Source organism: Zosterops lateralis (assembly GCF_965231275.1).
Source record: "Zosterops lateralis genome assembly, chromosome: 2".
In the NCBI taxonomy this organism is placed as follows: domain Eukaryota; kingdom Metazoa; phylum Chordata; class Aves; order Passeriformes; family Zosteropidae; genus Zosterops; species Zosterops lateralis.
Window position 1 is genome coordinate 106,493,648 of NC_139763.1, and position 25,613 is coordinate 106,519,260.

Below are 25,613 nucleotides of genomic sequence, written 5' to 3' on the forward strand. Positions count from 1 at the left end.
GGGTCGCCCATTATGCAAGGATAAGTGTTCTCAGGAAAACTTAGGATGGAAAAGGATGGGAATGATGAGCTGTTCCTGCGCTGAATGGACACTCAGGAACAATTTCACTCATGGGTCTTCCTGATAACCTTGACACATAAGAAAGCACATAAAATGGAAGCAATTTGTCTTCCTCTCTCTCCCTCCTACCCTTCCCTCAGCTTCTTGGAACTGGACGATAGGCAAAATTAGTTTTGAGACTGCAGAGAGGCAAAACCCAAGGTAACACTGACCTCCGCCACGACCACCATCAGCCTTCCAAGGCTCTCTTTTTAAGCGTGTCTGCATAAAATCATCATCTGTAAGTTAGGAAAGTAACGCTGCCTCTACTCGGCTGTGGCACAGTTTGAAATTATGAAGATAAACCACGATTTTTTCACCTCACGGAGCTGGGGTTTGTGGCCTAGCTGCCGCGGCCCACGGCAAGCCGCCTACGAGCGGGTTTCGCACCCGCGGGGAGACGCGGCTGCCGGGGTGCCCGTCAGGAGCCCGGGGAGCGCCGGCGGCCGCAGGGAAGCGCCCGTGTCCCTCAGGAACCGGGAACACGGCGGGAATCAGGGCGGGCCGCGGCTGTCCCGGGCAGGGGGTGCGCGGGGTCACCGCAGAGTTCCTGTGCAGGGGAGAAAACGCACTTTCCATGGCGGCTCGTTGGTCTAGGGGTATGATTCTCGCTTAGGGTGCGAGAGGTCCCGGGTTCAAATCCCGGACGAGCCCAGCTTTTTTCTTTTCTTTTTTTTTTTTTTAATCATCTTCTTTCTCCTCAGCAACGGTGGCTCCTGCACACAGCCAAAGGACAGGGACGGGACTGACAACGAGACCCACTCGTTCCGTTTTAGCCCAAAAAAAGCGTTAAGAACCCACCGAGAACCGGCCGCTCCTCTCCGTCTCGCACCGGGCGTCACTATTCCCATTTTTCCCAGGCAGATTCCCGCCTTCCCCCTCTCTCACCGAGCCGGCGCTGCGGGGCCGCTCCTGGCCGTTCCGAGCGGCTGAGGCCGGGCCCGCCGTGCCGCCCGGGCCCCCGGTGCCGGTGCCGCTGCGGGCGGGCCTGGGGCCCAAAAGCGCAGGGGGCCCCGCGGCGGCAAAATAGGAGGCGCAGCGCGCCCCTTTCCCAGCGGGCTCGTCCGGGATTTGAACCCGGGACCTCTCGCACCCGAAGCGAGAATCATACCCCTAGACCAACGAGCCGCTCTGTAGGTACCTTTCCAGCTCAGCACTTCACTGGCGTCCCGCCTCCTCCGGGCCTGGCCGCTGAACCTCTGCCTGTGCAGGTCTGCCCTTGCTGACCCCCGCCAGCGGCTTTCCCGAGCGCCCCGAAACACACCGCTGCTCTCCCGGACTGCAGGGGCTGCGGTCATTTCTCTTTGCTCGTCCGCTCCGTCTCCTATCCCAGGATAATCCCTGGCATCGCCCTTCCCCCGACCCCCCGGCTCCGCTCGTTAGCGACGGCTCCGCGTCCCCGCGCGGGGGAGCAACGGTCCCCGCGGGCTCCGCTGCTTTCCCCGCGCAGATCCCGCTCCCGCGCTCACCCGAGGGGCGCAGGAACAGCCCAGCTTTCCCATTCCCACTTCCACTCCCATCCCACTCCCGCCCCGCGCCCGCGGCGGCGCTGGAAGCCGGGGGAGCGCATTCCCTGGGGATGGGGGGGCGGAGGAATGGGACACCCCGCTCCCCCCCCCGCAGCGGCTTTGGTTCGCCCCGGGCCGCGCCGCGCGCTGCGCCCCCTGGCGGTGGCGGGGGGCGGCACCGGGTCCCCGCGTGTCCCGTGTCCCCTGTCCCGGTGCGCTCGGACCCTCCGGGGCTGATCCACGGGCAGGACAAGCCCCCGCGGGAGACACGGGCACCGCCTGGGGGTTCTGAGCCCACGGCATCCTCCTGGCTGGAATCCCGCTTGTCCCTGATGTGCTCTGTCCCGCTAATGCGTCCTGACATCCTCGTGTTTCCATGCCTCTGCATCCCAGACTTCTTTCAAAGTCTTACTCCTCCTCCCTGTTCTTCAGTTGCTGTCTCAAATTTAAATTTTGAACTCCTAATGCCGATGGAAATCTCACCCATATTTTGCCTGCTGCTACCAGTTCTGTCTGTTCTTCCTCGGGCTTCTTCATCTCTCCAGGAGGAAACAAAACACACAGATTTTTGTTTTGCTTTTATTCCACCATTCATTTATTCTGTTTCTCCCTCGGGTTTCCATTCCCGTGCTCGGGACACACATACACAGGCACACATATATCTGTACGTACAATAGGGCACAAACACTCACATCCAGATGGGACTCTCTGCTCAGAGAAGAAACAGGGGCAGCCAGTGATTGCAGCCTGCCCTGGAATACAAGCTCGAGCAAGCAGATTAAAATGGATTCAAAGACAAGGATGCTCCACAGCATGGCTCAAAAGGGTGTGGAGGTCACGTTTGCCAACAAGGCCATGATAATTCAGAAGGGGAAGCGCTGCTGGCTCTTCTCAGCACGTGTGACCTCAGTCCACATCACAGTACGGACATTTTGTTCTGTGGGGCCAACACAGCTCCAGGCACCGCTGCCAGGAAACTGGCCATGTATGGTCTGACATCCACCTTCCCCCAAATACTCTGCAGATTAAAATTGTAGTGACTGCTAACTCATGATTTTTAGTGGCCCAAGAGTGAATTCAAATCTAGTACAGTACTTAGGAGGGACTGGCTGTCTGAGCTCCACCAATTCAGCCGGGCAACTCTGCTGGAAACTCAGCCAGCCTGGACTCCTTCTTTGACCTGCACAAAATTAACTGGCTGTTTCCAGGAAGCTGGGATGCTTTCTATACTGAGTGGCTCTTGGTGGCCACACACCAAGCTTCAGAATGAACTGGATAAGGTCTGGAAGTGAGAAAGGCTGATGGGCAAGCAGCCCTTCTAAATCTGGACTGAAGCCCAGAGCCAGATAAGAGAACTTGCCCTGCTGACCTACTCAGCACAGGTTTTCTTTGCACACAATCTGCTGGTTGTCACTTTGCACCACACTAAAAGCACCCCAAAGCTGAAGCACACAAGACCTACCAGCCTACCACAGGTGGCTGCTTCACAGATCAGCCCCACTTCAAAGGGATTTTATTTTTATATTTTATATTTATATATTTTTATGATCAATGTTCTAGGAGTTTTCCCCATGTTAAGAGTTCACATTGTCTGCCATAAAGTACATATGGAGAAAACATACTGTTTCCTATTGTTAAAACATTATTTAGTGAAGTTTTATACCCAAAGTACTTTAAAAGAAGCTACCAAAAAGGCACCATACATGTATGTATGTACGTAAATTATGAACTTCATCTCAGACCAATGTAGGGGAGAAGAAAAAGACATTTTGGAGCAGGATGGAGAAGCAGAAAGACTGTGAGTGGTGGTGGCTGTTGGCTCCAGGACAGCAGGTATCAGGTCTCTCAATCCCCAAATATCACCAAGGAATGCCAGCCATCACCAGAGTTTTGAACTCTGAAGAGATTGCAAACAGTCTCCTGTTCCAGCTGTCCCAAAATATGACGGTGCAAAGCAGAGAGCCAGGGAGTGGGCACATAGCTCTTGTGATGAGTCTGGACCTCAGGAGATTTCTGCATTCTGCTCCTCTCCTGCTACTGAAGGTTTTCCAGTAGCTTCCATCTCAATTGGGTTAGATGGCTAGCATCCACATGTTAAATCTCCTCTGCCCTGACTGGGTATGTCCTTTTGAGAGGGGAAAATAAATAAGGAAATAATGAAAAATAATCAGGGGTCTAAGCAAAGACTGTGCTGGGAAGTCCTGGGGATACTTTGGTGGTTTTTGTGCTAGGAGGCAAAGGTGAACTGCAGCCTGAGCCCCAGAATCCTTCCTTCAGCTGCTCCTTGCCAAACCAAGGAAGCATTTGAAGAGGAAGTGGCTGAAGTGAGATGAGACACATCCTCAGGCATCTGTGGCTATGTTATCAGCGGTTATAGCACACTCAAGAGGGTGCATGGAACAAGGCCTGCTTCAGCCAGCAGTCTGAAGTTTTTATTTCAGTAGCAAAGGCCCATGTTTGCATGCTTTCAGAGCCTGTCATGAAACTGGTGTGCCCTGGGTTTGCTGGCAAAGCTAACAAGCTAAACACACAGGGAATAGATATATGTACACATGTATACATACAACATGTGCACACATATAAATACTTATATGTAAGCAGTCATTTTGATATGGTGTATATCAATGGTTACTGCTGGGGAAATGTGCTTTTTACTGCAAGTACTTTCAGATTACTTTCAAAACAGCAATGCAGGAGTATGCCTGGTGACCAGAGCCTCTCCATTATACTCAATCCAGAATCAGCTTTGCTTCTTTTCCATCCTCTCTGTAACACCACCCAGGAGGGATGGTTGTTTTGAGTACCCTGCCTCAAAGGGCCTGAGATCTGAGACTTTGGACATGTAGGGAGCAGCAGTATTGCTGTGTTCTGTCACAATTGCCATTTTTGCTAACAGCAAAACCCTCAGGTGGCCTTAGGAGCCACCATCATGCTGGGCCATCTTACCTGTGTGCCACAGCTACGCTGTGCCCTGGTCCTGAGTGACTGACACTGAAGGCTCACTGCCAGTCCCTAATCCCACTGCATCCTGTGCCACTGCTGTTTCTGCAGTGTCTGGTGTTCTCTGTGTGTCTGTGCTCTCACTGCCCTCCTTTGTTTCAGCTTCAGCTTCCTCCTTCTCCTTGTCCCCCTTTCCTTGTTCACAGGCAGTGTTTTGCTGCTCTTCTCCCTGGGGACTGTCACACATCTCATTGTTTGCAGAGGGAGGCTGAGGAGAGTTCTCCTCTCCTGGGGCATCATGACACACTTCCTCCTCCTTTGTATTCCCTGTGTTATTCTTGCAAGGAGTAGTTTCCTCTGCCTGTTTTTCCCCTTTTTCCCCATCTTCTGATCTACTGGATCCTTTCCTTGACGGGGGCTTCTCATCAGACTCTGCCTGTGGCTTCTGCTCTTTGCTCCCTTCTTCTTCACCCTCTGATCTGCTGGATCCTGTCCTTGATGTTGGCTTCTCTGCCTGTTTCTTTTGCTCTTTGCTCCCTGTTTCCACCTCCTCTGTCTTGCCGTTGGGCCCAAAGACCTCATCTTCCCTGGCCCCATTTTCTGGAGAGGACAAGTTGAGCCCTAAATCTTCCCCGTCTCCGTACTCGGACAGAGATCTCCGGAACCTGCGGGAGGGAGGCCGGCGCTTTATCGATCCTCGCGTCCGCACCTGGGGGCAGGAAAAGCAGACAGGGAAGCAGTCAAGAGAGTGGTAATGGGAAGCAGGAATGCACAGCAGAGGAATACATCACTGGATGTACTAGCCTTTTCTGCTCTTGGCAGTTTGGTGGTTAAGGAAGGAGGCAGTACTCCAGCTGGTGAAGGTGAATGCGGGTTATAGCTCTTCACTTTACTGCCGAGTGCTCTGGTGACACCTGACAAACTGCTGTGCTGTGTGGCTACCAAAACTGAGCCTCAGCCACCTCAGACATTCACTGGTATGTGGCACCACCTGCTCACAGCACTCCCTGGCACCAGCCACCCCGTTACTGCTGAGCTGAGGTGTTTGGGTCCTGCCTCTTCATCCCTTCCTTCCATCCCTGGAACAGGAAGGCTGCTTGGAGCCACTGGCAGGCAGAGAGGAGACTCCACACAGCTACAGAAAGGCTGTTTGGAACCTGGTGCATAGATCTTCTCTCTTGGCCACCAATACACACTCTTACAGCAGGACTGAGGGCTCAACCTCCTCTTCATCTCCAAGCAATAGGCAAGCCTTGTGGAATGGAGAAATCCTAGCATGGATATCCTACCTTGTTGTAGAACTGCAGCTGAGTGCCTTCTGGGGGCTGATCAAAGCTGACTGGCGTCTCGCTGGGCTGGGACTGAGTCCCTGGGCTGGTGGGCGTGGACGGGGGCGTGCCGAACGGAGAAACCAGGACTTTCAGCCCAGGGCTTTTGGGAGACATTCCCGGCAGCAGAGCAGCTGGAGAAAAAGCCAGATTGGCCTGCAATGAAAAACCCCCATTAGGGGATGTGTGACAGCAGAGTGTGCTACACACGATAACCACACAGGGGAACCCCTGCCCTGCTACATCTCTCAGCTGTCACAAGCCACAGACCTCCCGGTTGTGCTGGTGACACTGTCAACAAACAAGTCTCGGCAGAGAAGTTATGACTGGACATTTGTCTTTCCCTGGCAGCTGGAACTCTGGACATGTTCTTTTGTCATCCTGAGGCCTTTTGGGATTTTCCAGTGCCCCAGCCAAGCCACCACAGTCTGCAGTGGCTGAGCTGGCAGAAAATCTGAACGTACAGCCAGCAATGGTTCAAGATTTAAACCCTCCCGCGTGCACCCAATTGGAGCTCGCCTTTTCCAGCCTGATCTGCAGGTCCTGCAGAATGACTTGTGCCATTGTGAGAAGACCACGGAAAGCAGCAAGCTTGTGATTCACTGTGGCAAAACACTTCCTGCTGGCCTCTCAGTGAGCAGCTCCCCTAGGCAAATGTCCTTGGGTGCATCAGGAGGGACAGTGCTATGAATAGGCTCAGGTTGTGTCAGGGTGGCCAGGAGGCTCTGGAGTGACACGTGCTGTGGGGACAGGCAGCTGGCAGGGGCAGGGCACTCTGTTTTCAGGCCATCGAGGGCTGAGCTGCCCTCAGGAGCACAGCTCAGGCACCACAGAAGCATAAAGAGGGCAGGAAGTGCCGGGTGTGTTTGTGTGTATCTGTGGGAACCCAGATGAGGGAAGTGCAGTGCAGAGCTTCCAGGCACACACACACGGGACACAGCCAGAGCCTGGAAAACACGCCCCAATGCCAGGATTGTCACTGCCTGTGCTCGGGGCCAGCTCCCCAATGGAGTGCAGGGGACTCAGTGTGAGTGACAATGCTGTAAGGAAAGAGCTGGAGGAAGTCTCAGCCAGAGCTTCCCTGACTTTCTCTCAAGAGCTGCACTTAAACAGAGGGTCCGGCCCCTGCTCCAGCAGTGTTGCTGCTATGCCCATGCCCGGCCATGTACTCCACAGATCCAAATGATCCTGATCCATGCACTGACATGCTCACAGAAACACATGGGAATCACTGCACTGCTTCTGGTGCCCGTTACAATTTCCAGACCTGCTCTGCCTTCCTCTTTGTGTGTGGTGGGACTGGTTCCTCCCCAGTGAGGCCACTGCCCCGTTTACCTGGCTGTCACCCCTGGCCCCTGCATCCCCTTCCCCTCTGGCTGCTCTGCAAGGGAAGTAGCTGTGACCAATGCCAATAAATTTTAATTTGCTGGGGAAGCCATGTGGGTTCTGCCAGGACCTACCTGCAGCTTTTCAATCTTGGGTGAGCTTTTCACTTTGACCTTGGGAATGGAGCAAGCATTTGGCGACCGCTTCTGCAAAATAGAATGAAACAGGAAAACGTCACAGTGTAGGAGGTGAAAAAGAGGAAATACAATAAAGGCAGAAAACTTGGAAGAGATAAGCAGAAACTGCTGGTAGGGAAGCAAATTAAGCTTCATACAGTGTTTCCACACAGAAGTTTCCTTTTCTTCATTCCTGATCCCATTCTCCTTTTGATATCTAGCCATCCTAGGGCTAGATACATGTACTCCTCCTCTGGGGTAAAAGGGCTGCTGTCTGAAGTGTCTGAGTTATGTGATGCTTGATGGCTCTGCTCCTACATTGCCTTCACTAAGGTATCTAGCCTGTGGCACAGTTTCCCCTGGTATTATTTCAGGACCAGGCAGATTAAAATTCTACCTCTTAAAGCCTTAAGGTTGGCAAATATTGTGAACTGTCTGTAATGGGAAAGACTTTCTGCCACCACTTGAGTAACCAAGGTAAAGGATATCCAATTAGTATAAGCAGGAAAGGCCTAAATGGCAGGAAAGGCTGAGCTATGAAAAGGCTGGAAGTAGTTTGAGAAAGAGAGAGCATTGCTTTGAGGAGGGGTATATTGCTTTTTTCAGAAAAGCGAGGAATCTAGTATTTTAAAACTTAATGTTCCTTCAGCATGGAGGCAGCAAGAGCCTGTAGTTCTCAGGTAGGAAGGACAAAGAACTACCTGCTTTTTAAAGGCAGGTGACAACATGAAATTTGGTGGGTAGACCTCATACTCTGAAATACAGAAGGACAGAAGTGACCAAAGAGGGCCTCAGTGTAAAATTTTGTAGAGTAGCAGCCAGCTTACTGGCACCTGCTCATTCAAGGGTCCTAAAGAAATATCCTGTGGGTATTGCCAACAAACCCTCTCTTCACTCTGGATTAGGCACACTCCATCAGTGTGCCAAGGGTGAAAACAAAAGCAGTAGAAATGGGCTGTGCATCCATGCTGCAGGAGCAGGGAACAGCATGGAGCTGACTCTGGGTCAGTACACGTGTGAAAGCAGGGGCAGGTTTGCTGCTGTGTGATTGATGGCTTTGGCTGCACAGCCTGACCTCTCTGCCACCTCCAAACTCATGTCTCAAGAGAGAACAGGTTGCAGAGAGGAAAGACCTTGTCCCTCTGTTAAACTGATACTCACTTGCTCATCATTGTCACTTGTCTCAGTTTTGTGGGAATACAAGGGAAGGGAGCAGGGCGGTTTCCTCCGAGTTGGCTTATGTGGTGGTACCTAAGAGAAGAAAACAACCAACTCAGCAGCAGGGAAATCAGGTTTCTTAAAAAGGAAGTGAAATTCAAGCACCAAAGGGCATGCTGTGTGAGTGACCTGCTCGGGAGGCAGGGCTCAGCCTGCCCAAATGAGTCATCCAAAGGCAGCAAAAGACAGTATTGGCACATGGGTGTGCTTTTGGCATCTAGAACCCGGTCCTAGTGTTGGAAGAGTAGTTTGGATCTCATTCTTTGCACAACAGACATTCTTCTAAGCTGTGGAGGGTGGAGAAGCCTTCCCAGAAACTTTGTCTGCAAAGCATCCTGCTGGAAACCCCTTCACACTGGAGAGGTTGTAACTGTTCTGTTTCCTGTCATTACCAGGATTTCCTTTCAATGAGTCTCAGCTGCCTACCTGGTTCATGATTTCCTACTTTATGTCTCATATTTCCAGGGCAAAAAGGGGAATTCTGACTTTTTCACAATTTCATCCACATTTGTTTCTCTTGAATTAAGGAAAGCAGCACACAGGGACAAGGCCTCAGCTGCAATCTTAAATTTGACTAAAAAACAGATTCTCCAGAGGAGAAGGAACAAGGCAACTTAATGGCAGGGACACTGATTCCTTGTGAATGTCCTTGGACTCTCAGATCTGTGAGACAGCTCCCTAGGAAGGAAGGGATGCATAGCACATAACCATTGCTCTAGTCTTGAAGCCAAGCCATCTCTATTTTTATGCCAGGTTTGTAGTCTCCTGCCAAGCTGTTAACACACTTTTCATGTGTTAAAATAAATAATCCAAAATAACTGGCTAATATTTGGAATCTTGGATAAGATCCACAATAAAGTATTTGGATAATTTTGTTACCTTCTCACAGGCTGGCATGTGAAAAGTTGGATTATGGCATCTCTGCCCTCTGTACAGTTGGCTGCCTTGGTGGACCTGGTGTCACTTAAATTTTGGAGGTCCTGCATCTCTAAGCAGCCCAGGGCAGCTCTGCCCTCATCCTTGTGTCATGCCAGGAAGCAAGAACGTGTCTTGTGGAAACCCCACCATTCTGCAACCATGAAATCCTGTGCTGTGTCACACTGGATGTGTCAGAGGTTCCCTGGTTGACAGGATTCCTCTCTGCTGGCATGGGCCAAGTAAGGGTTAAAGACCATCCCTTGGGCCATTAATCTGAAGCCAGCTTGAGAAAGCTGGTGGGGAAGTGACAGATGGCTTGGAGAGAAAAGACAGGAAACTTTGTCCTCCTCTGTCTCTGGAGAAAATTAGTTTCCTTGCACTGTGAGGCCCCTCCACACTGCCCTGGCTTGGGAGCAGCAGAGGTCTGCAGATAACACAAGAGAGGCCTGGGAACTTTCTGCCTTCTGAAGGGTGAGGGACTTAGTGCAATTAAATCCCATACCTTCAAAAGAGGAAATTACTGTAATGGGACAGACAGAGTGGTGTGCTGGTGACTGAAGGAAAAAAAACAGTGCTTGGGAAAGGACTGGCTATTCCCATCCTGGGAGTGCTAACCTCTGATAGATGATGGCAAGCCAGCCCTGCAGGGCAGAGGTCACCACTGCATCCAGCCAAAGACAGGAGGGGTGACAGGGAGGATACCCTGAGGGCAGGCTGCCATCAGGAGCTGAGTGGCAGAAGGGAGCAGTTCAGTTTCAAAAGACGCCTGAAAAGTGTCACCAGCAAACATTTATGCTTCTAAAAGAAAAAGGCATAAGGATACAGGAGGCTCTCTGAAAATGTGAACCTCCTTTCCTAAATAACCCTGATTTCCCTTCTTCCTGAGAGAGGTATTCTAGTGTTTTGCTTAGCTGGAGAAAGTCAGCGTGTGAGACAATGCTTGGCATAGTGGGATTTCATTAAAATAAAGTTTCAGCGTGATAGAGACAGGCAGAGTCTGAAATATCATGGGGAAGAGGCAGTGAAGGTGAGTAAAGAGGCAGCTTTCTCTGAGACTTACACAGAAGTAATAAATAACCTAGAGGAAACCTCCTTTTGTGAACGAGGTGCTGATGATCTGCCACTGGCTGCTACAGCTGCATCATCTGTTGTTTGTTTCTTTCCCCACTAATATTGGCTATTTCATTATTCATTGCTGCTGTCTGCCGACAAAGGCAGCCCAAATAGGACAGGCATGCACTGCTGTCTGCTGCTGGTGGATAAATCTATGCACCCTACCAAGCTCTGCAATGCCTTGGTTAGTGTCTCTCCCAAAACATGGCTCTACCAAAACACTCATCCACCAATCAGAAATGCATGGAAGACACAGCCACAGCTTGCATTGCATGAGGAGATGAATCCTTTGTGCAGATCCAAAATCAAGGTGGATTCACGCTCACTGATGTTCCAGCAGGAAGAGACAAGTGATTAACTTCCCACTCAATTTCCTGCTTACCTCTTTTCCTGCACCTTACCTCTTTTCCAGGGATATTGGCTGCTTGCTCTTTGAACTTCCCTGCTAGCTGAGCCACTGAGGGCGATGCTGACTTGTCCACCTCTGAGTTGGTCTCTGCTGGCCTGTTCTGACAAACCAGGAACAAGAAGTTGTGAGTGAAGGTTGGGAAAAGCAAGCCTGTGTATGTGTTACAAAGTTCAAGAGTAAGCAAGGACTTGAAGCAGAGTTTCTCACATCTGGCATCAATCAGCCAGCCTGAGAGCAAGAAGTTTTGGAAGACAGGATTTAGCAGCATTTTCAAATATCCCAAAAAATCAGTAATTCATGCAGAGCCTTTCAGCTCCAGCTGAAGAGCCTACACTCAGTAGTTTTCAATGGAAGCAAACCAGGTGTCTCAAGCCAAGTGTCTGTTCCTCTTATCCATGCAGTGAGCAGATGGAGCAGGCAGTAATGTACATTCCCATACACATCCTCAGCCTTCCCATACCCTTGTTACTGCCCTGGTCACCATCAGCTTTGCTTTTCCAGTGGTTCTGCTGTGAGAAGCCATTCCCAGTCCTCACAGCAAGCCAACATCTGCTTAGAGATGTGTCCCTTGCCATTCTGCTTTTTTCTCAGTGAAATACTGAGGCGGGGGGGGGGGGGGGAGGGGGGGGAAAGGAGGAAATACCATGGCTGAGAGAAGCTTCCCCTCCCCTGGGTCCACAGCAGGATGAGAAGCAGAAGGTTTGTGCTGGAGTCTGGATGAAGCAGCTCTTCCCACATCACAATGCCCTGGTGTCATCCCACATTTACCTTGTTCTCTTTGCTACGTGTCTATTGAGCAGTGTGAGTAGAAAGCCTTGAAATCAAAGCTGATGAAAGGAAACCTTTGTTCTTCACCTCCAGTATCTGATGCCGGGGAAACCGAACCAGAGGAACTGAGAATAACTAAACAACAATTGTTATTCCAACCAGGAATAACAATAACCAGGCTACGAACCATCAGTATGGAACCTCACACCTCACAGCTCCCTGTGCCACCACCATGAACCCATGAACAGCACCACACTTCCCACCCCACTGCCTCAATGCCCTTTCTGCTTCTCTGGGTTTGTTTGCACGGTGGAAAAAGGCCTTTCCTTTTCTCAGAGAGCTGTAAATAAATGCTACCAATCAATGTTATCTTCTTTTTCCCAGGCCCACAAGCCCCTGTAGGTGTCTGCCATTCCCTGTTAAATTTCCCATACACTTTGGAATAGCTTTCCTGAATCCAAGGAAGTCATATCAAGCTGTCTTGTCCCAGTGACCTTCATGCACCTTCCCCTCATCTATTCACTTTTCATTGGTGTAATTACAGGGAGGGAAAGTGGCAGATAATGGAATGGAAGAAAGAGTGAGGTAAGCAGATCAGCAGGGCCACCTGCTGCACATGAAAAATGATGGCTGGACTTAGTGGGGAGGGACACCAGTTGCAAGATGCAGGCTGTGCCTCCCTGCTGTGAAGGGAGGGCAGGCTGGAAAGAGGAAGGAAGGAACAAAGAATGAATCTGGAGAATGCAGGATGGATTGGCAAGCTTGGCTCATCATTCCATCTCCCAGCATACCTGGGCATGGCAGAATGGACACCTGAAGCATGGACTCAGTTGAAACTAAGCAGCTGCAAGTGTTCTGTCTGTGGCAGAAAGGCTGCCTCCCTCATAGTCCATTTTTCTCCAAGAGCTTCTCTGACAGCCCTTTGCCTTTACCCAGAAAAGCCACTGAACTTCCTCTTGGCCTCCCTGACCTCTTGTTTCTGGGGTGAATTTTTCCTTTCTTTCATTTTCTTTTAATTTCAGCCTGAAAACACAGCTGCCTTTCTTTGATGCGAGCTGGGAGGCCAGCACGGTTCCATGGGTGTCTTGTGCCGGGGCGCAGGAAGCACTGAACATGCCATTCTAAGATTAGCTCCAGTAGCCCACGGGGCTGTGTCCTCCACAAACTGCCAGCTGCAGACTCTCCCATTACAGAAAATAAAGAGCAGGAAAGGATCCTTTACTCAGGTCCTTTCTTACACTGCTGTGCTGTATCCAGCTTTTTTGCAACTTTTTTTTTTCCGCCCCCAAGTGACGTGCCAGGCTCTGCCAGACCAGAAGTGTCTTCTGGTCGAGGGAAAGTGCTGTATTTGGGTGCAAAAAGTTCCCTTCCTCGCACTGCAAGGAGAACATAATTCCTCTGACTTCCAGGAACAGGGCTGGTAGTCTCCCTCTCCTCCTTCCCAACAGCGTGAGGAAGGTGAAAAACCTCATTTTATCACTTTCAACCCAGAGTGCATACCAGCCCTCAGCCTCTTCCACACCTAAGACATCTGCTTCTCTCACCCCAGAGCTCTCTCCTGCCTCACAATATTAACTATGCAATCTCTCCCACTCCTGGTCACGTTTCCCACCTTGGTGAAATAACCACTACTTTTCTAAATGGTGATGAGAAGTAGCTCTGCTCCTTTTCTCTCTCTCTCTCCTTTTTTTTTTTTTTTTTTTTTTGCAATAATGGTGAAATTACTCAGACATGATTTTTGTGCTTTTTGCAGACAACTGCTGATTCTTCCCCTTTTCAGAATAAAATCACGGTCAGTCTGCATGGACTAAAACCACTGAGCTAAGGTTAAAAGCTTTGTCCATCAGTAATTTGGTGACTGCTACTCTGAGGCCTTTTACTGTTCCATAAAAATAAGTGTGTAAGCATTGTATATTCTGAAAAATGTCAGACAGAGCTGTACAGGGGAATTGCACCATCCCATCAATGTAAGCTTGGCACTGTCTGCAAAAAAAGGAAGTGCAACTACCAAGTTCTCTGCAAGGGGTTTGTTTCACTTTTCTCTTCCAAGTAAGTTTATAAAATTGAGTAAATTTGAAAATGGTTTTCAAAACCATGTTTCTTCATCTGCTTTTAAAACTGAGCCTAGTGCCTGGTAGCAGCACTGGGGAACAAAGTTCTGCTTTTATCTGTGTCTGAGGTATAAATGTGCCAACTTGAACCTCCCAAACCTCTCCTTCCTCATGCATCAGAGTCCTTGCCTCTATTGCGAGAGCAAAACTGCCCACCAACCCCTGACTCTGCAGGTTGTGTGAAGGGAGGCCACTGTGTTTGGCACAGATCCTGCTCCTCTCACAGCCTGCCTGGGTCCACTGGATTCCCACAGGAATGATCTGCTCCACTAGGTCCCCACAGAAATGCCCCATCGTGTACCTGGTTTGACTGCTGAAAAGAGGAAAGTTCCACTGGCTGTCATACAGTGGAGCATTTTGGCTAAATACCAGCTGAAAAACAGCAGAGATTTGTACTTCCCCAATCTCCTTCCCTCCCCTACAAATTTTCTGAGTTGTCTGCTTTTGAGGTGGGACATTTTGGCCAGATGGGTCACCTTTTATCTGAGAAACAACACCTCCACAGCACCTTGCAAGGCTGGAGTGCTCAGCAGCTATGAAATCAGTGATGGTTACACAATTTTTGGTATTGGTCCTGTGCAACTATCAGCCCAACTCTCATGCAGCTGCATCTAGATATGGTTTTGAGGCCAGTCCCTGATCTCCACGTCCCTCCTTTGTTTCAGAAAAGCTTCACAGGAATGATTCCCTGCAGCCTGTTCTCACCCAAGCCCATCATGCCGGATCCTGTGCTCACATAAGCACTGCAAAGCTCCCCTGTGACTCTCACAGGGGTCTTTTCCTTGCTGCACACACAATCTACCTCAGCAACAACAAATACAGCAAAAATAATGACAAACATAATGTCTCAGAGGAAGATACAACAAGGCATCCAAGGCTCAGGGCCAGTGTCTTGATTTCAGATCCAGAAAAGGTGATAATGCTGCACCATGAGAAGGGAGTTGTCAGTATGCTAGAAGAAAACAAGAGAGTGTTTTTGGGGCACAGTTTCACAGGGCCTTGGTTTCAGACAGCTTATGTTTCCAACCACTCACTCTCCCCTGACCTTTCCTTTCCCCCTTCCCCCCTCCCCTGCACCCATGTGAGTTTGTGGGGCTGTGCTGCAAACTGGATCACTGAAATGATCTGGGCTTAAAATACACCCCTTAACTCTTTACACGGTTATTTTTAACCCAGATCATTTCAGCCTTGGAGTTCACAGCACGGCCCAACACGTGCTTGCCCTGCTGTAGTGGAAAGGGGTGGAGGGGTGGCAGGGACAGCCTAAAGCACAGAGGGGAGGGCTTCCCTTTGACTGCTCCAGCCAGAGCCTGAGGAAATGACATCCCTATGTGTCCTCCTGTGCTGATAAGACAGAAAAATCGTATTTTTGCATGCCTGCTGGTAGAGGCTGGCTGGTCTGTGGCACTGGTGTTTCACCCTGCACAACCCACCTGAGGTGCAGCCGAGCCCAGGCCATGACCTGTGACCACCACAGGGAGCATTTCACTGGTAAGAAGTTGCTATTAAGCCCCTACAAAACACCCATAAATACCGTGTCAGCCATCCCCAGCAGTTCTGCTTCAAAAGCAGCAGCCAAAAGTGTGAGCAGGTTTCTCTTCTGCTGCATGGCAGAGGCCAAGCTCTACACCTGTAGGATCTGCTCAGCTAAGGAAGGGATGGGGATGCATCTGTGGGGAGGAAACTCCTGAAGTCAAAACAAATCATCATCACACTCTGCCTGGAGGCCAGCAACTGGGAAGCAGTGTTGTGGTTTTGCTGGGATGAAAGCATCAATCCTGACACAGGGGCAGGATTTCAGGAGGGCACGGAGCCTCCTGCAGACCCTTGCTTCGCTGCCTGGTTCAGCTCTCCGAAGGCAAAGCGTTCTGCATAAAGCCTTCCCAGGGCCGACCCTTCTCGTTTTTCAGTGAGGTGGCAGCAGGATTTGAGGAGCCAGCCAGCCACAGCCCTTGTCTGCACAGGAAAGTTTATACCAAACTGAGCTAACTCTCCCAGTGTGCAGGGCAAAATACAGCCTTGATCTGATCGAGGTGCTGCTTTTCTGCCTAAATGAGCTCATTTGCAATCGGCTCGGCTGAAAGGAGCTGTTCTCAAGCTCTCAAGTACCCGACTCTGACACAGAAAGCAGCATTTTGGGAATGACACCTAAGCTGCATCAGGGAATCCGGCTCCTTTCAGGGCTCCCCAGGGGCTGGAGGGGTGAATGTCTCCTACTCCTGCTGTGAGGTGCTGCCTCTTCCCCAAAAAGGTTCCCCTGAAGAGCTGGGTTTGATGAACTGGAGATATCCTGCACACCTCAGACCAAGCAATGGAGGAGTGATGACGACACAGCTCCAACTTGGGCTGACGATTTCCATTGGCAAGAGCCAATCCCTTCTCCCTGACCCCTTTTATTCAACCACCACAGAGGCCAGCTGGAGGCAAAAGGTCACTGAAGACTGACACAGGGCACGATCTAAGGTATGCTTCCTGTTTATCTGCAGAGGACATGAACTTCTGCTCTGGAAAATGCACCACAAATGCATCTCAGTTATTTTGGTTCTTGCATTTTTTTAAGTGCAGATAAGATTAGATGGGCAGCTCATAAGGAGCTCCTCTTCAACCAAAAAAGCTCAAGAATAGTTTTCAATTAGGATTGGACCCATGCTACTGAATGGAAAAACCTCTCTAATATGTAGTTTGTAGTTTCATTCAAAGTCATCTCTTCTGCATCTGACATTTAGATGAATCCCAGCTTGCCAATATAACCTGAACTGATTTGTTTATCTGTAGCCATGCAACTACATCAGTGGCATCAGGATCATACTGAAAGGGGAACATTGTTTGCACTGAGAAGGGAGAGGCACATAAGCTGGGTATATTTAAAACACAAACTCCCCCGAAAGAGCAAACTGAAAGACGAGAGGGTGGGAAAACACCTGAATCACAGCATGAGGGATCAGGCAGCACAAAGCAGGAGATGCTGCTACCCACAAGTTGAGCCTGCTGTTCTTGCTGCGACCCACAAAAGCACAAACAGCCTGAACACAGATTGCCCAGGAAGTGGGTGGGCTCACACTGGCCTTGGCCATGTTTTACATCCCTAGAAGGAAATCTCACGACGCTTGTTCCGACTGGAGCTCAGCACCACGCTGGGCCCCTGGCTCAAGAAGCAACACATCTCAAGATGTAAGCCCTGAATAAACAAAACTCTTCTTGCTACACTGACCCCTCTTCATCCCAGCAAAGCATCCCTCTTCCCATCTCTCTCTTTACTCTTCTTCACAAATCATTCTCACTGGAGACCTTCCAGCTCTCTCTTTCAGGAGGGATTTATGTGATTTATTTACTCACTTGGCGTCTTATCTGGCAAGGAAGCTGCTCCTTGTCTCATTGTAGTAAATTTTAATTATTGGCAGAAGCCCCAGCTGGAAGTGGCTGCAGCTGTGCCTCTGTGATCCTTCATAGCCAGTCCTGTCCATCATTGTGTCAGTGCAGCCTGTAGCACCTTGGGAAGCAAGGCCAAGGCTCCTACCTGCCTTTCCTACCATTTACTGTACAGCAGGGGAGATATTTACTGTGCTGTGCTCCACCAGAGCAAAAGCTACCCTGTGAGTCACCTCTGCACTTCCTCTGGTAGGGCTAGGCTAGCCCTGAGAACTTTGTGAGCATTTATTGCATTACCACAGTTACCTTCCTTCCAGGAGAGGACAAGACAAGAGTATCTTGCAGGTCTTTCAAATGTATCCTAAACACTACCAAAAAACTATCTATCTTTCTGCAATGTTTTCTTTGCTCAGCCTTTACCAGATGCTAAACACCTCCATTTCACAATCCCAATGAGAATTTTGTGAGCATTATGAATGGCAGCATGCACAGAGTCCCCCAATCCTTTTCCCCCAAGGTGCCATCAGATGGCTGAGCAAAAAGGAATAACTGGTCTCAGAGGGCCATGGGCCCCTCACTGCTGGGATGCAGGAGTGAAACATAATAGAAAGCTGAGCAAAGAAAGTAAGATTTCCACTTGAAAGATGCAAGAAGAATTCTGGGGCTGATATCTGTCCATAAAATCTAGTTATGAAAGAATGTAAGAGTTTGTTGAGGAGTATAATGATGACCCCAGCACGTCTGCAGAATACCTGCATGCAAACTTGTTCACCAGGACTGGCATTTTAAAAGTTGTGCAAACAGGTTTCTAGTTTGACTTGCAAAAAAAGGAGTTAATGTCTCATATGAGAGTGTGCACAACTGTGCAGAACCATTGCATGCTCAAGAAAAAGCTTCATCTACGTTGTGAAACCTCAGCCAGTGCAGAGGAAGCCTCCACACCTGGTTGATGTCACACCCAACAGATTCATTCTTGCAGCTTTGGGGAAAGTAATCTGTGAATTATATTGTGAATGCTGGAGTTTGAGCTCCAGATTTCTGAGTACCCTGCGAAGACAACAGGACCTCAGACTAAGTTTGGGACCACTCTGAGCTCCTGGCCCCAAAAATGGGGTTTTAGACTCCTCTGACCCAGCCACACATCTCTTCTGTACATATCTCTTCTTATCTGTAGACTGTGGTTTCCTTGAGACAAGGGAGTGCTCGTTAATTGAGAAATGTCAAAAAAGTAAAAAAATACTGGACATGGAAGTTTTGGAGGCAGTCAGGAGGAGGTAAGGAGTCCTGCTTTCATGTGCTGCCTCCAAGGCAGTCAGTGTTGTTAGAACCCAGAGAACTCTAGCAGCTCTCCTCAGTTCCCTCTGAAAACAGAGGGGAACTCACAACCCTAACAAAGACTCAACTAAAATTCCTGAAATGCAAGTGGCAGGAAAACACATCAGGTCTTCTCTTGAAACTCTTTGAAACATTTTCAGCAGAGAGCAAGCTTCTTGCCTGAGGGTAAACGACTGCTGGCCTTTCTCTCAGAGGCTACTGAAGAAGTTAGCCACAAGAACAACTCAGAAGTATGGCATTCCTTCTCAGAGTGGCACCCAGGTCAACACTTATCCCACCACAGATATATGAATATAGGATGAGTGTGTGCCTGACTTCAACTGCAAGCCTATAGCACAGCTATCATGAGGGTGATAGCGAGGAAGGAGCTGTGACTATAACCTATAACCCAGGGCAGAATTTTATGAGGAATGTGGATTACCAGGGATTGTTTGTTTTTAAGAGAAAGGGCAGAAAAATCCCACTTTACATAAAATATGGAAAAATACGTAACACTTCCCTGAGTTTGGAAAGAGTTTGCTTCAGGGCAACATTTTTCTCAAGACTTGCAGTGATCTGGTCTTGATTTTCTCATTCTGAGAGCTCCCTTGTGAAGTGCTGCCATCTTGGCACTCGGGGTCAAAGGGTAACGTGAGGATATTCCAGCTCAGCAGCTCTCATCCAGAAGACTGCAACAAAATCTCTCAAATGCCTCACTTGAAAACTACAGAGGGTTGGATCTGCCAAATTTAAAGGCTCACCAAAGCAAGATTTGAGAATTGGGTAGAGGCTGATAAGTAGTCTGAAACTAGTAAAGGGACAAATGTTTCTCAAAGGTAGAAGCACTGTGCTGAACTCATCCACTACACTGTAAATAAATGGTTTGTGCACTCCCAGCCTTGCCTACTCAAAGCAGAGGGGAAACCCCCAATGGTTTTCCATGGTTTAATGGTTTGAGGTACCCAGGTCTATTTGTAGCTGTGAGGTACCAGTGGCCCAAGTGTGCTGGGCCATGGGGTCTACTGGGTGGTGGCTGGAGAGAGATGCTGTGGGCTCAGCAGAGGCAGGCAGTGCCAGGCAGGAGGAGACAGGCAGAGGAGAGCAGCCAGTGCCAGACACACAGGAGAGGAGCTGTGTCCTTCACAACAGAATTATAGGAAACATCTGTAGACATTGGGAAATTTGATGTGGTGAATAAACTATCTACCTTCTGTTTCAGAGAGTGAATACAATGAAAATAAAATGAGATAATCATTATTTTAAGCAAGTTGTTTTTTCCTTTGTGCCATGGTACATAGTCCTCAGGAGCGCCTGGCCTGGGCTTGCCAAGCTCTGTCTGGCAAGATTAGCAAAAGCAGCAAGAGTCACTGTGAAAGGCACAGGTGATATCTTGAGTCTCCTTTTGGTAATGAGGATATTTGGCAATTGCCTAGTGACTACATGGCCCCAACACTGCATGGGCTGATTAATCTCAGCAGCATTACCTTGAATCACTGTTAGGAGCATCTGCTGAGAAGGCACTGTATGGGCTTGTGCACTTAAATGCCTATAGAGCTACTGCTGCATATCCCCCAGACCTGGACCTGAGGCAAGCCAGGGTTTCATCTGGCAGGAGAGCACCCAGGTCACCAGGCAGGTGTGTGAGGCCTCCTCTGCCCCCGAAAACCTTGAATTCTTTGCTACGTGTTGGCATAGCTTTACCAAGCAGGCTGGCAAGTGGTTGCCCTAAATCCTGGATTAAAACCCATCCCTTCCTGGGCAGACCAAAGAGTTTGAAGCCCACACTCTCAGAGAACAGAACAGAGCCCAGGCTTCCTGAGCAAGTGTCTTATTGCATCTGGCAAAGGCTGCCAAGAGGGGTTTGATCCAGCACCACCATTACCAAAAGAGGCAGCGAACTGCAGCACCTGGTCCTTGCTGGGCAGGGTGCCTGTGCAGGGGCAGCATGTGTGAAACCTCAGACTGTACCCTACAGAGACACAGGCAGCTCTTGGCTCTGCTGTGCCCTAAGCAGGAAAAGGCTTCTCTGGCTGTTCAGCCATGACTCTCTGTGCAGGGATTGGCAAAACAGTTAAAATCAGTCATTTAAATAAATTATTTTGTGTGTGTTCACAGTGGTCTGGGAATCTGTGACTGAGGTGACCACAGAAACCTCCAGCAAAACATGGGTGTCACTGTTTCCCTTTCTGTAATAAATGTTTTTTGTGAAATGCCTGGTCCTGCTTGCTTGTGCTTGCAAACAACTGCAAATGCTTGCAATGCTCAGATATTCTAATGGGGAAAGGAGTGGCAGGAAGAGATGAGGATGTGGGACAGGGGGAAAGAATTGAGGACCCAGGGACAGGTGAAGGCTTGTGCAGAAGCAGCATCCCAGGCACTGGTTGAATTTTAATGTGAGCAGGAGGGTGCCCAGTGGACTGGAGGAACCTACAGGGTCAGGCAGTGGCTGCAAGATGTGGACTGAAGCCTTTCCATTCTGCATTAGTCCTGTAGTTGATCTATGACAAGATAATTCCTCTCACTTACTCATAAATCCAGGAAAGAATTTTAGTCCAGCAACTAAAATGAGGTTTGGTCCCAGAAGCCAGAACACTCAAGAGGAAAGACACACAAGGTACTCAAGAAAGGACAAGGTGACTGCTATTGCAGGGAGAAGACAGGAGGTTGGGATGAGAGGTAGGAAGGTGAAATAAAAGGCTATTAAGTACCAGTGAGACCTGAGGGGGAGAGGCTGTGGGACATAGAGTAAAAAGAGTTCAGGATTATTTAATTCAGAAGATACATAACAACATTTGCCTGCAGACAGTGAGAAGGAAAAAACAGGAGGGCTAAGCAGAGAACTAAAACCCCTACACTGCCAGCCAGGCCAGCTGCCTGCAGACAAGGTGACTGGCGTGTCCAAGAGAGCAGGGAAAACTTTGAAGCTTCATTAAAGAGTCCAATCAGTCCAAGGAGAAATGGCCTCCGCCTTTCCTGTGGAAGGGCCCTGCACTTGCCTCATGACAAGCCCGGCACAGCTGCTCACAGACAGGCCGGGCAGCCAACACGGAAATCATCTGAGGCAGCAGGAAAAGGATCGTGGATAAAGTTGATACGTGGCTGGATGCAGTCATACCCCGCCACACAAGTGGAAAAAGAGGGAAAAGCTGAGAGGCTGTGCCCACACAGCCTTTCCCTGGAGAGGCTCCATGCAAGGGGGGCTCTCCTGCCACCTGAAGCAGCACAACTTCAGAAACACACCCATACTGGGTTTTAAGCCCAGACATACCACACAGGGCTCTCCCTTGGACCCTTTGGGGTGCACTGTTGTCTCTGTTCAGAGGCTGAGGTACTTATGATACAGCTTCAAGAAATAAAAAAAGAAGTACAGAACATTTGAAAAGCTGGTAGTTTACTGTGTGGCTGCTGTAGGTGGAAATGTATTGCAAACCATCTAACTACACCTCTACCTCTGCAAATTGGAGCTCAGCCATCAGTAACTTTAAGTACTGAGACACAAAAAATAAGTAGTTTAACACAGATATCTGCAACTACTAAGTTTGACCACACTAGGAGACTACACTAATATACTGCTTCCCCTTATGAAGTCCTGGAAACTCAGTGTCTTGCTATTTCCTTCAAGTTAATATATTTGTTTTTAAAATACTGGATGTATTTATATGGAACAAACAGTTTCAAAAAAAAGGTGGTTCTTTTTTTTTTTTTTTTTCTCTGCTTTTTTGGCCTTAAAAGAACAGTGTTGATGTTGTAGAGCTCTTCCCTTGCTCCAAGTGAACACCAGGGACACATCTGAAGCAATTATCCATCAAATTTACCATTTCTCTGAGTCTTCTGGGGGAAATAAATGCTGCTTAAATGTGACTCCTATCACTAAGCCAGAACCTTGCAGCAGATAAACTAAGCATTCCTATTATTTGAGGTTATGAAAATTCAGATTGGGATGCTGAAAATGAAGTCCCTTACTCTGGAATGCTCTGTCAAGTACAGCCCTCAGCTCCTTGCTTAAAGAAGGCCACAGTGAAGGAGGCTAGTGGGAATATAACGAGAGGGAATGGCCTCAAGTTGCCCCAGGACAGGTTTAAATAGGGTATCAGGAAAAATTTCTTCACTGAAAGGGTTGTTCAAGCAGTGGAACAGGTTCCCAGGAAGTAATGGAGCCACCATCCCAAAGGACATGTATATGTAGCACTGAGGGTATGTTTTAGTGGTGGGCTTGGCAGGGCTGGGTTAATGGCTGCACTTGATGATCTCAATGGTCTCTTCCAATCTAGATGATTCTGTGATTAACTTGGCAGCAGGACTTCAGTGTCATCTGAGAGCTAATGCACCACTTTCTTAAGTAATCGAAGACTCCCACTCTCCTTCAAGCAGCACTACTTTTCATTTCTCCAAAATTAAATTAGGTGATCACCTACACAGTTTCCAACTTAGTTCAGGAAGACATCTGGATTTTTTGGTATGTCAGGCAGGATATGGATATAAACTCCTATCATGAACTCCTTCTCTCTATCTGATGGAAGCCCTCTAGCAATAAATACTGTCAGAAAGCTTGGTGATACAACCAGACATGAGCTATAGCAGATATCTAAATTGCAGATAATATGCTGGGGGGGCAAAGAAATGGGTTATTTCTCAGAAATTATCCACTGAATAAATAAGTTGATGAGGTTGTGCTGTTTTAAGAATCCACAGACACTCCCAATGTGGAATTGCTCCACTGGAGCCAAGGGCTGATCTGTACCCTGGCAGGGTGATGCTGATGTCCTGATCTACAGCTGACACCAGCTGTTACCAAGATGTTGGTCTGGCTGGCCTGGAGAGCATTGCTTCCCATGTGTCTTCAGCAGCTTGTCCAGGCAGGCTCTGGGATGTGTCCTTGAGACTTCCAAAGGCTCCTTTCCATGGCTGGAGGGGTGGGGTGGCAGCTCTGATGAAGAGCAGTGGTGGCCACTCTAAGATGTGGCTGCTTTCCTGGTGAGCTACCTCCACCAGCTGCTTGTACAGAGCTCTGCTCCTGGCCAGGGCTTCCCTCAGGATCCTTCTCAGCTTCCCAGTGTTTCCCTTCCAGACATCTGTTTTTCTTAATGGTCTGGGAACTGTACACAGCTTGTCAAGTTCCCCAATATTAATTGGTGCCTCTCTGTGTGTACTTCCAGGCCTTCTTCTGGGGAGCTCTTGCTGCTCTAGAAGGGTAAGGGGTGAGCCAATGGAGGAACAACCAGCAAAACCTCCCAGGCTGCCCACAGGAGACAGGAAATAGTGCAGGCTGTGGGACAAGTGCTCCAATCTCACATGAGCAAGGAATTCTAGTCTAAGACATAGAGTGGATAGATGGCCAGGAAGGCTGGAGTTGCATGTGTACTACTTCAGTGGGGAATGGAATGCATAAAACCACGTTTATCATATGATACAGATCTCTGAGATAAGAGGTTTTCTGTTGTGCCTCGAAATAAATCATTATTTTACACCATCTCAACCACAGTGTCTATTTAAGTGACTTGCTGTAGCTGCAGACACAATGGGGAGGCTACACCCTGCTCTCACCTGCAGACAGGGAGACCTTTGGGCAGCTGCTCTGTCAGAAACAGCCTCTGTAGAAGGAAAGTCTCAACCCAATGGATCTTCTCCCTTAGTTGCCTCACGGGGGGTAAGGAAAAAAGCCCTGCTTTTAGTAAAGTCTGAGGAAAAAAAAATTAATTTCAACACAAAAAGGCTCAGACTTAAGATGCTTCAGGTGGGATGAGGAAGGGAACACTCTTGGCCTAATAAAATGGTTAAAGAGGATGAACTTTAAGCAAAGTGCATATACAAAATGCATAAATTATCTAATCTGAAGGGATTCAGGAGGTTAAATTAGAAACTGAAGTCACTGAACTGTCAAAGAAGGTGCATGGAGAATGCAAGATGCAGGGACAGTTCAAAATACTTCTGATAAATGCTGTAAGTAGACTGTGGTACCTCCCCATTTAAACTCAGTTACAAACAGCCTAGTTGTAGCAGCACAGGGATTCAAGTCCTCTTAATTTATCAGGCTGGGAACAGAAAATCAGAAGGGTAAATGAGCCTACACAGAGCTTCCAACTGCAGTGGCTTCCAGGACTCATCAGTTAGGACTGTGCTATCTTTGTAACACATTGCTATTAAATTAGGTCTATGCTGGACACAGGCAGGTCAGAGAAGGAGGTTCATATTTATCTAAGCCAGGAATTTAGTCTAAAAAGATACGGAGTGGAGGAAAGTGATAGCAAGCACTCTGCTGGCAGCCAGCTTGAGGTGTGAACGCTGAGCTATACTCACAGAGACATCTTGTTAGTTGGACCCTGGAGGGCTCAGCAGCCCCAGTGGCACTGAAGATCCAGGTCTGCAAAGCTGCTTTCCCACCCTTTGGCTTTATCCAGAGTCTCCAGCCTGTGAGACTCCTGAAAATTGGGCCAAACAGTGGGAAAATGTACCGAGGCAGCTGTAACTTGCTGCTACATTTGAAAATGCCTGAGTTTTCAGCCCAGTCTGGATCAGCCATAATGATGCATTGGAAACTCAAGTCTTTTCCATAGGTGAGCACGTGCCCTAAGGAAAATGCACACAAGCAACTCCTGAGCTGCAGCTTGGCCTTTGACATAGACTATTTTTTGGTGATGTGAAGAAGATAATGATCTCTGTTTCTAAGTAAAACAGCTCATAAAATTCTCCCAAAACGCTCTAACGGAGAAACCCAGTGTTTGCAAGAGCTTTGAAACACTCTACCCCTACTTCAGTGCTCTATTTCTTTCACCTGCTGGCTGATTGGAACTCGTTCACATGTTCTTTCTCTGGCAAGAAGAGGAACTAAAGTTCCTTCAACCTCAGGCACAGTTTCCCCAGGTTCAAGCTGGGCCACCGGAACCAGGTGTCCAGGAAGTGTGGGCTCAGTGCCTGCACTGCACTTGCTCAGTGAGTGAATCAGCACTAGGAAGCTCTGGCCAGCAAGTCCCTGAGTTCACAGGTGTTGGGAAGAAAAAATAAATTCAACTTTTGAT

At 48.8% G+C, this 25,613-nt stretch overlaps 2 protein-coding genes across 4 annotated transcripts in view; both read right to left on the reverse strand.

Moving 5' to 3' along the window:
• The window catches only part of MPZL1 (myelin protein zero like 1), a gene marked incomplete at its 5' end in the record, with an annotated part of 36,536 nt that extends 35,556 nt beyond the window's left edge, over positions 1 to 980 (reverse strand). Inside the window, one exon of the mRNA XM_083885110.1 lies at positions 901 to 980. The remainder of the gene's footprint in view (positions 1 to 900) is intronic.
• Positions 981 to 2,197: 1,217 nt separating this feature from the next.
• RCSD1 (RCSD domain containing 1) overlaps positions 2,198 to 25,613 on the reverse strand; it is a 30,154-nt gene continuing 6,738 nt past the window's right edge. The window contains exons 1-6 of one of the 3 annotated variants that reach the window (XM_083884732.1): positions 11,496 to 11,560; positions 11,028 to 11,135; positions 8,539 to 8,628; positions 7,336 to 7,407; positions 5,837 to 6,031; positions 2,198 to 5,256 (exon numbers count right to left, since the gene is read on the reverse strand). In XM_083884732.1, the coding sequence (XP_083740858.1) occupies positions 4,567 to 5,256; positions 5,837 to 6,031; positions 7,336 to 7,407; positions 8,539 to 8,628; positions 11,028 to 11,135; positions 11,496 to 11,558 (1,218 nt within the window). In that variant the 5' untranslated portion in view covers positions 11,559 to 11,560 and the 3' untranslated portion in view covers positions 2,198 to 4,566. Of the gene's footprint in view, positions 5,257 to 5,836; positions 6,032 to 7,335; positions 7,408 to 8,538; positions 8,629 to 11,027; positions 11,136 to 11,495; positions 11,561 to 25,613 lie in introns of those variants that run through there. The other 2 variants (XM_083884733.1, XM_083884734.1) reach the window with 2 other exon arrangements.